General features: G+C 47.4%; 3 protein-coding genes across 3 annotated transcripts; 2 read left to right on the forward strand and 1 right to left on the reverse strand.

Annotated features, from left to right (window-relative positions):
• Positions 1–324: 324 nt before the first annotated feature.
• DEU56DRAFT_557062 (uncharacterized protein) lies at positions 325–3,150 on the forward strand. Its single transcript, XM_041346796.1, has 13 exons — positions 325–507; positions 575–746; positions 797–949; positions 1,001–1,533; positions 1,588–1,641; positions 1,701–1,881; positions 1,940–2,030; positions 2,085–2,191; positions 2,243–2,447; positions 2,493–2,637; positions 2,691–2,860; positions 2,916–2,929; positions 2,989–3,150. The coding sequence occupies exons 2-13, from the start codon at positions 613–615 to the stop codon at positions 3,017–3,019; spliced, it is 1,818 nt and encodes a 605-aa protein (XP_041204929.1). The 5' UTR covers positions 325–507; positions 575–612; the 3' UTR covers positions 3,020–3,150.
• A 2,149-nt stretch (positions 3,151–5,299) lies between these two features.
• On the forward strand, positions 5,300–7,157 carry DEU56DRAFT_983018 (uncharacterized protein; the record flags this gene model as incomplete). Its single annotated transcript, XM_041359927.1, has 14 exons — positions 5,300–5,372; positions 5,438–5,470; positions 5,521–5,540; positions 5,592–5,606; positions 5,652–5,768; positions 5,827–5,840; positions 5,893–5,990; positions 6,042–6,047; positions 6,102–6,161; positions 6,217–6,351; positions 6,405–6,636; positions 6,693–6,750; positions 6,806–7,069; positions 7,120–7,157. 13 exons carry the CDS (start codon positions 5,300–5,302, stop codon positions 7,007–7,009), a joined length of 1,065 nt encoding a protein of 354 aa, XP_041204930.1. The 3' UTR covers positions 7,010–7,069; positions 7,120–7,157.
• A 2,385-nt stretch (positions 7,158–9,542) lies between these two features.
• On the reverse strand, positions 9,543–10,093 carry DEU56DRAFT_758990 (uncharacterized protein; the record flags this gene model as incomplete). Its single annotated transcript, XM_041350278.1, has 2 exons — positions 9,543–9,694; positions 9,745–10,093. Coding segments are annotated over 2 exons (501 nt in total), but the record flags the coding sequence as incomplete, so codon positions are not given.
• Positions 10,094–10,147: the final 54 nt, after the last annotated feature.

Here is a 10,147-nt window from a genome sequence, read left to right on the forward strand (position 1 = left end):
GACACTTCATTCCAACTGTTAGTAAGCAACATGTTCGACATTCGAATTCCGAAAGTATCAGCGCTACTCATGTCTGATGTGTCCCCCAAGAGTACTTGACCTGCTCGCCTTCCTCAGCATTCCAAATTATGTTTGAGCCCTCTAGATTTCTGTCTCCAGTAGTCGAGGACTCGTGGATCTTTGATGGTCTAACTTCTCTTCTCTCGAACAGGCCGCGTACCCCAGGCTAACTTTTGGCAATGCGGGTGACACGAAGTGCCGATATGTCTGCATCACGGTACACAGGGCTGCACGAGGCTTCGAACTGCGAAGCCGCTCACACACATGATATCTGAACTCAGATAAATTTCACAGTGAATTGTACGTGAAATTGGGCATAGGGCTCCGGTTTAGAAGATCTGCCCTGTTCAGAACTTAGGAGATGCGCGACATGCGTTTGCCACTCTATCTTGGCACAATCAATCGCCACATGAGTCACACACGCCTTGATCTGCACCTCCAACCTTGGTATGTGACATTTGAACTATGAAGCAGCTGCTGCGCTGCATGCCCTTTGCATATAAACTTCAACCAGATTCCAGAACGCGAACTTCCAAGCTCCAGATTACTACTATGCTTCCACGGGAACCGTACAAGGGCTTAACGCGAAAGCTAGTGCTTGCATTTGATGTCGGGACCACGTTCAGTGGAGTCTCGTATTGTATGCTGGACCCAGGGGAAGTGCCTGTAATTCGAGGAGTTGCAAGGTCAGTAGCCAACTCAACCACCATGTCTCTTGCTCATGGTGGGATTGCAGATATCCTGCGCAAGAGCATGTCGGAGGTGACTCCAAAATACCATCAATTCTCTACTATGATCTTCAGGGAGACGTCCGCGCCGTGGGTGCTGAGGCTCTACGACAGAATATCATCGAACAGGCAGAAGACGAGGGATGGGTGAAACTTGAATGGTATGTATATCGTCGAGGATAAAGTGTGGGCTATATATTGATCTCGTTCAGGTGGAAACTTCATCTTCGCGCTAAGCATCTGGCATCGTCTCATATACGGGAGGATGATATACCACCTCTCCCACGAGGCAAATCCGCAGTAGAAGTCCTCGCCGATTTCATGCGCTACCTCTTCCAATGTGCTCGAACTTACATTCAGGAATCACATTTGAATTCCTGGAGTTCGGTCGAGAACTCCATTGAGTTCGTGCTCACACATCCGAACGGGTGGGAAGGCCAACAACAACAACAGATTAGACGCGCTGTCGAGATCGCTGGTCTCATTTCATCTAAGGAGGAGCAATCTCATGTGCACCTCTTGACTGAGGGCGAAGCGAGTCTTCATTTCTGTGTTACCAACGTGATTGCATCGGATATATTCTCTAAAACCCCTATAGATGTATCAGATTACTCAGACGAGGAGGAAGATCAATCCGACAGCCAGGGAGTCATTGTTGTTGATGCCGGAGGCGGAACTATCGATCTCAGCGCCTACTCGATGAAGTTATCTCCGACTTCGTTCGAGGAGATTGCCCCAGCTGAATGTGAATCCCGCTTTCCTGCATCGTTAACTTGTCTCCATGCTGAAGTCTACGCAGGTTGCCTGCAGGGCTCAGTCTTTGTTACCCGTCGCGCTCATACTCTCTTACAAGGTCAGTGAATCAATCAGTCATGCACGTAACCGAAAACTCATGGTCATGTGGTTGCCCAGAGAAACTTTCAGGTTCGAACTACTCCAACCCTGATATCATCAAGCAAATGACGAGAATCTTCGACGCGAGCACAAAGCTTCGGTTCCGTAATCCTGATGAACCGTCTTACATCAAGTTTGGCACCATCCGTGACAAGGATCTGACGTACGGCATTCGATCAGGGCAATTGAAATTGGCCGGGTTCGTCCATATTCTCTAGGATGCATTCCTCATGTCACTCATGTTTATTGTAATACAGCCAGGACGTCGCGGATTTGTTTGAACCATCCATTGAAGCTATCATCGAGGCTTTTGAGCAGCAGAGACGTGTGGCGTCGACTCCAATCAATGTGAGCATTATATTTCGCTCAACATACTAGGCAGATTGTGACATTGTCGTGGAGTTGGTTTGGTTGGTTGGCGGTTTCGCTGCCAGCGACTGGCTGTTTGCAAAACTCCAGGAATATTTTATCCCTCTAGGCATCCGCTTTTGTCGCCCTGATGCCCATGTGTAAGCCCTCGAATATTGACGTGACTACTTTTACTCATCACGTAACCGCAGAAACAAGGCTGTTGCTGATGGGGCCGTTTCGTTCTACATTGACCACCTAGTGTCCTCTCGAGTCGCACGCGCCACGTATGGCGTTGAATGCCACAGTCAGTACGATTTTCAAGATCCTGAACACCAGGCCCGGCAACACACCATATTCGCCGATATCACCGGTTCGCTGCGTGTCCCCAGTGTTTTTCAGAGTATTTTGCTGAAGGTGAAAGAGGTTCACTCATTTGGTACATATTAATCTGTCTTATAGGGAACTCAAGTATCTGAGCTTTGTGAATTCCGAAAGCCTTTCTATATTACACCAACGTCACTCGCTGCATGCGAAAGTCATAGCACGGATATCATGTGCTACAAGGGTGCCCTCCAGGAGCCGCGGTGGTTAGACGTTGAACGGTGTACTATTAATAACTCCCAGTTCGAGCACCCATGCTGACTTTATTCAATTCAGCCTCATTTTCCACGCTATGCACAATTCATGCCGACCTCCGCGAGCTATCCCGAACACTCCGTCCTCAAAGATCAGCTATAAATCAATCAGAGTATTATAAGATTGAATTTGACGTCGTCATTTTATTTGGCCACACAGAACTGAAAGCGCAGATCAGTTGGAAGGAAAAGGTTCGCGACTCGTTTTTATTGATTTACTTCCTAGCTGATCGAGAACGTTGCAAAGGGAATTGAAATGCGGTGAGCCCAACTCACAGTCTTATGATTAATTTTAACTTCGTCGCCTTAATCCATTATAGGAGCCCAGCAGCTATAGTGTACGACGAGTAGTGTCAAGACCGAATCGCAGCTTTTTGCACATACTGCAGCTGCAGAAGAGTGTTAGCATCATGTAGGACAGTCGTGCTATCTGAATCATCTGTATCCATGTTACCTCAAATATTACCGAGCTTCCTATACACCAACGAACAGCATAACTTAAGTCGAGCAGAACTTGTTGAGGCGGTCCAAGGTATTCACCGCACCTTCAAAAATCTACACTTTGCCTTGGTCAAGACGGCAACGGAGACTATGACTCTAGTATAGATAGAGATATATGGGAGGAGCGGAATTATATTCTTATATAGTTCACACGGTTACAATCTCAAGGACTCTTGAATTCACTGATAGACTCGGTTCTCTGATGTTCGCGTTGAGCTTCTCAGGCCGTCTGATGCGGGTGCAGAGTACTTGTCTTCACAAGGTGGGCTTTCCCATCCCATTGATGTCATACGTTAGACTAACATTGAAAATAGAGGGTAGCAAATAACTTCAACATTCAGCTGCTGAACGGTGAGGCACATAAAGATATCGTGTGGTACTACCGCATGCCGTGTCTTGAGTGTAGTCAGATGGCAGGTTATAATTATGTCACTTTCCATGATGAAAGGTTGATATGTGGGTTGATGGCGAGAAACAAGAATGATTTTTTGGGGTGGTTAGTGCATGTAGAGGCGCCCGTTCTTTATTTTTGTTCAAAGGGGAGATACGAATGCAAATAGTTTTGCAATTGTGACTGTAGTGCTATGCACACTATGTAAAATTATACCGTGAAGGCTGTGACGGCGTGATGAGCGAGAAAGACATTCCTGAGTCCATATGACCCGCCACCATCTTATTGAATACTGTGAAGGAGTAAAATGGCAACATCGCACACCAAATATAGCTAGAAAAACAAACAGTCAGTGTAGTTCCAACGGTCACACCGACGCACCCAGGAACAGACATGCAAGCATCAGCACCAGCATTAGTGTAGAAGTTGAAAATCTGCTGATGTCAAATTGTGGACGTGATGACGACTTTATGGACTGACAACACAGGTAAGGATTGAACCGACAAGTGTACAGTGTTTCTCGAGTCGTTGAAGAGTGAACGAATCCCAGGGTGTTTAAATTTGACACTGTAAAAAAAAGTCGCGTTAGGAAATGCGGTCAAGAAAACGACAAAGCTTTCGGAACCGCGTGATCTGGAGGCTCTGCGTTCTCTGATCGTGGCCGGGGTCGGAGTTCGAATCACAGAGGCGGGATCACACTTTGCGCTTCAAAGACAGGCCACCGTCGGATCACGGTTTTTCGACAAAGCTTCCTGCGTGATCTGGAGGCTCTGCGCTCTCAAATCTTGATCGTTAGGCGGTGTTTAGTAGTCCCGGGCGTCGTGGTAGTAATTGGCTCGCACGAGATTCGACAGCATTCCGTACCTGGCAGGCTACACTACAAACAACGGATGAAGAACTCGACTCCGTCACTCCAATCAGCATCGACCATGATGGATTTAGTGTGGTACGTTTTGCATCGGATTTCATTGGGTTAAGTGTTGAAGGTGCGCGCTGCCAGCGGCTAGGTTGAAGAACAAGTCAGGATTCATGCAGTCATTAACGGTGCTTCCCACTCTTCTTTCCACCATGTCACTATCTTAAGCTGGAGATGGTGTTGTATCTACATCAGATATCAATCACGGAATCTCAACTATGATGTCTCTGGCTGCCTGTCACCACTCCACCAACTCCACGGTGCAAATCGAAAATTCTGCACCCACCATGACAGCATGTGAGAATAGTATTGGAAACAAGGTGATGAAATCACGAACATTTCTATGTATATGTTCTTTCATCTTTTGCGGTGTTCAAGTTCCGCCTTTGCAAATGTGTTATGACCAACTTGTTCTACGTACGTTGAGTCTCGCATCTTTAAATCATTATTTGTTCCCTGTACATGTTGACAACACTGGCTATTAGAATGGAAATAAACGATATCAGAGATCTACTAGTACCTGTAGTGAACGACTCCGATAGAAGGGAAGACAGTGCCGCACCAACACTAACTGATTCTGCCATTGGTGCGGTGACCTGTGGGATCGAATTTTTAGTATCCAATAACTTTCGCATCACCGGTATGCTATTCAAGTCCTGATGCATCACTTCATGATATCATTTCCATTGACAGGAACGGATATCTATATCATCCCTCGATCTCATGTCGGTCATACAAGCACTGGATGGTGGTATATCTAGCACGAATATCATCGTTGTATGTCCACCACGTTCCCCCTCCCTCGCATCCATCCTCTAACAGCATGACCCTGATCTCAGACGACCCTAGTTATTGGCCACTCATCAACTCTGGGCGTATTGGGAGCTATTTTGAAGGTTCGTGAAGAGCAGTCACATTTCGGCGCTGATGAATCGATCTGACCTTGATTGTGGTTTTCCAGTTGCCGCTGGTGTTGCAGTGGTGTATGATTGGGGTGAGCATGATAACATCAGAGAATTGCTGATTTTCTACATGTATTTCCAGCCCTTACGTTCGGGCAAGAGGTATGCTGATGCTATGACCGGAGCAGCCATCTCACTAAGATTTGTTTGTAGGTTGAACTGGTCTGGGTGAGCACGGTTCCACGCCAGAAGAACAATATTGATTTGCGACAGAGACAACATTGGTCCCTGATGACCATTCTCTATCTGAGTGTACGTGGCTTGCCTGCTGTGAATTTGTGCTGGCTTGACAATATCCTAGCTGCGCTATCTTGGATTGTTATTTGTCATGTATGTTCAGAAAGCCAAACAATTGGTGTCGTGCTGATCTGCTATCTCTCACACTCAGCCTGAACATACTGGGTATGTCTTCTTGCATTCGCCGTGTTTGTTTTTTATGACCAGTTGCATACAGTCGATCTTCCAACAATCTTGTTGACAGATGCAGTGAGTCTTCTGCACCGATGCCAGTGCCTGCTAGTCCCATTCAGTTAACCGCGATACCCTGTAGGGGTGAGTGTCATTCTTGACCAGCTTCTTTGTTTACTATCATGACTGCTACAGATGTGGGTTTGTTTGTATTGTGTGATTCACCAAAGGCCCATCACTTACCGGATTTCTCAGGCCGGATTCTGTACCTCGTGTGGGATTGGACGAATGTTGTGGCATTTCCAATGCTGTGTGGTGAGTTGTGCGTTTGCAAGACCTATGATATTGAATTGACCGAAACATGTTGCAGTCATCATGATCACTCGGTTACATGCCATGTATCAACGATCCACAAGGATCCTGATATTTCTCGTCGTCGTGTGTTTGGCTGTCAACATTGTCGACTTAGTGGTCATGGCAATGGAAACGACGCAAACTTCAGGAGGTACGCTTAATTGTGAATGAAAAGCGTGCATGGCGCTCATTGATGAATGCAAGAGGAACTCATTCTCTCTGGCACATATTCGTGCACGATTGGCAATGGGGACAATGCCCCACTTCTGTTTTCCATTACTTGGATACTCGGCACTGTCTGGGAGGTCCTCACGCTGTGTCTCGCAGTCTGGATTGCTGTAAAACACTTCCGTGAACTGCGACAGTATTCGGCAGGAGGGATTATGGGCGACTGTTTCACGGTGTTGATAAAATCCCACGTGTTTTACTTTGCGAGGTGAGCTCATATTGTGAATGTGGTTCCCTTTTCCGCTAAATGATTGAACGTGCTAGTTATGTTGCCGTGTCTTGCTTCAGCCTCATTGTTAATTTGTCTCCAACACTCTTGACGGTATGTCAATCTTTCACTGACCTCTGCATGCGACCGCGGTTCATCATTTCTATAGAACCCATTTTCCCTGGAAAATCAGATTTTAATTGGTGTTGGTCAGATTTTGGGACCCATACAGTCCTTTGTGTTGGGACCACGCCTCGTCCTAAGCGTTCGAGAATATAACGCTCGGCTCGTGGCTGACTCTGATGCAGCAACAGCCATGACCTCGATCGCTTTCCAAGAGCGCGTGCATATATCGACTGGCAGTAGCGTGTAGCATGGGAGATGCTCGATGAAGTTAACGGTGGTCTGGTGCTCTGCAGGGAGCAGGAGAATTGTATTTTTTCTTCATTTACAAGTTTCGTCGTGGTACTTATTTATTTGTAGTTGCAGAGTGGATTTCAAGGAAACATGGGTATTGGCACATATGCTGTGTAATATGTATTTAAGTTATTTGTTTCGAAGAGCATTGAAAGAGACAGGACAAGGTGTTGAGTCAGACCTAGGCCAACTCTAGGCCATTACTATATCTTTCGCATTTACGTTCGCAGACTCAAGTCCCAGTCAGCGGGGCGAAGACGCTGTTGATTTCATTTGGAAGCCCTGACTGGCGTTTCTTAGTCAGATCCTTGTGCACGGAACGAGAAGTTGTAAATTGAATTTGCGAGGCTGCCAATAGGGAAAGGGGCTGTCATGCATGAGGATCTGGCAATGCAAGGAGCGACCACGAAGGTTCCATCATACGGAGCTTCTTCGCACGTCGAGAACATGCATTCTCCTCTTCGTCAAAGGAGACGGATAGGGAAGTCATGACATGTGTCCCTTGTGGGATATAGGGTGCTCAATGGGCGTAGCTGCTTTTATTGCACTCGAGGGTTGTATGGAGGTGACTTTGGTGGGGAGCTCTCAGGTTGTCGACTTCTCTCCACCCTCCTCGCCTCTTCAGCATCATCTTGGTCTGTTGCACTGACCTGCACCGTGGGCTTAGGCACCCCGGCCGACATCAACTCGATACTCTTGTGGCTCCGTAAGTTTGGGCGCGAGATGAGTGGGTATGTTCTACTTTTATCGTCTGGCCTACTGCTGACATCGCGCCATCTTCAGGGCATCGGTGGTCGCTGTCGCCCATGGTTGGGACCTAGTGGATGGCTCGGTGCGTGAGACGTGGGCACTGCTTTTGAAACCGAGGATGCTCGGCACTGGGTAGCTCAGTCTCCCGCTGGGTTGTGGCTGCAGGTGTTGCTAATGTTCCATCCCGTTCGCCCCTCAGTGCCCGCTGGGTCCAGGTGTGGCATCGTTACGAGTCTGCTTCCTCGCCAAGAAGCTCAAGGGGGCATAGGTTATCAGCGTGAGTAAGCCCACCCCAGTTTCAAACGCCAACAAATTAGCGACAAAAGACACATTCTGGACAAGAGGCGAAAGACTATCGCAACCCAGGTCCTGGAGAAAGGTAAGTACCCTCGATTTACTAACTTTCTTGATTGTCCTCGAGACTTTGGGGATACAAGCGTAGCAAGTCGATCTTTAAAACAATTTTTGGATCCCTGAGCCCGGTGCCTCGAGAAGGTGTCGACTTCACCTCAGAAGATCACTGATCTCAAGCGCATGCATTAGAAACCATGTGTGTTTTTCATTCGCATACAGTAGCATGGGTTACAGTAATTCGTCAACTCCACTCCAAGCTAACAGAAGGATGATAATCAGAGGGGGCGCTGAGAGGGCCTAAGGGGTGATGAAAGGACGAAAGGATGGAAAAACGGGTATAGAGCGCCGAGACAATCTGGGGCACATATTCTTCCAGGGCGACCATGTGTCGGGGTCAAGGATTGGGGAGAAGAAGAAGTCCGTGACTCAGATGGTGTGCTCGAAGCTCCAGGGCGCAAAGTGTGAGGAGAAGAAGGTTCTGTACTTGAACCAACCCTCCAGTATTTCGAGCGTGGTCGCTTTCGATTCAGAGCACACGGACAGGCCATGATCGAATAATGAGGTTCACAACGTAAGTGATTCATTGGACGGCACGATGCGCAAGTGACACGGTATTTCTCGTTAGAGAACCATGGACAGGCGAGGGCGGAAGGATATGCGCAATGGCACTTTTACTGGACGGAAAGAAAACTGTGTGTGGGAGGGAAGACAGAAGCGTTCAACGATGGAAGACCGACGGATAGATCGTAGTTGGAACATGCGGTCACTGTCGTGGTCTCCCAGTGGAAACAATATTGCAAGTGGGTCCAATGATGGAACAATCTTCGTTCGAAAAGCAGAAAGCAGAGAAATCGAGGTGGGCCCAATCAAGATGGAGCAGCAATGTGTGTCTTGCACATTCACTGTCAGGTGACAGAATAGCAACAGGCGGATGTCAAACGATCTAAGACAGGCGAGCTCGTTGTCGGTCCCATCGAAGACTGGGAGAACACTGTGTGGTCGTCGGCCAACACGACTACCTCGAACAAATTCGCACGTTGTTTTCGACAGTACTCACGTGTTCGTAAGGGTTCACAAATACTTAGTAGAAATGTTGAAAATTCATTGAAATCACTTTCGAGTTTTATATTATCTTTTGAGATATGGGAAATCCGTCTGGTCGTTGTCAATGATTTCTATAACTTGGGTTTATGGAAGACAGGACTGCCGCGCTCCGTTACATAGCGTGACCACACTCATATTAGGCAGGTGTGATGCAGGGACTCCGTGCACCTCTGGCAGCTTTGTTTCTTCTAATAAATATGTGAACAAGTGCGGCCAAGTGTCATTCAACTGGACAACAAAAACAGTAACCCAAAACGACAAACTCGTAGTACAGTAAGTAGTCACCAATCAAATGTTTCATCATTGTCCTCCTCATCAGAGAATCCTGCAATAACTAATGCCTCCTCCTCTATGATTGGAGCTGTAGGCAGTAAGTGTGCGCCTGGTTCGTCCAACTCAGCCAGTTCATCCAGCCGGTGATGATCAGATGCATCTAATGTGCGGTAATTTAGCACAAACTTTATTCAAACTGAGAAAACGTACCTAGACCTTGTCCGCCATGAATGCCACCCATATAGTAAGCACCATCAGTATCCTCATGAAAAAAAAGGTCGTTTTGGTTTTCGAGGAGAGGCAAAGGCTCTTCGTCTGGGTCAGTGCCCGCTGTAAGAGACCTGACAATGGCTGGCACCTGCACAGAGCGCTGCATCGAATCATACAAATCTAAGTAGATCGTCCACACGGACTGGCGAGTGATTGGAGGACGGCCTAGGTCTTCATAACAGCCTTGAATGAAGTTGTTGAGGGGTCGGGGAACCAAATCGAAGACCGGATGATCAGGGTTCACATAGAGACGGCGGACATAGTCTATATCATCTTGTTTGACCGTTACCTAGAATGATAAGCCGGTTAGGGTGACAAACACGGACCATGGTTCAAGTAGTAT

The sequence above is a fragment of the Suillus clintonianus genome (genome assembly GCF_016758775.1).
Source record: "Suillus clintonianus strain FC179 chromosome Unknown DEU56scaffold_80, whole genome shotgun sequence".
In the NCBI taxonomy this organism is placed as follows: domain Eukaryota; kingdom Fungi; phylum Basidiomycota; class Agaricomycetes; order Boletales; family Suillaceae; genus Suillus; species Suillus clintonianus.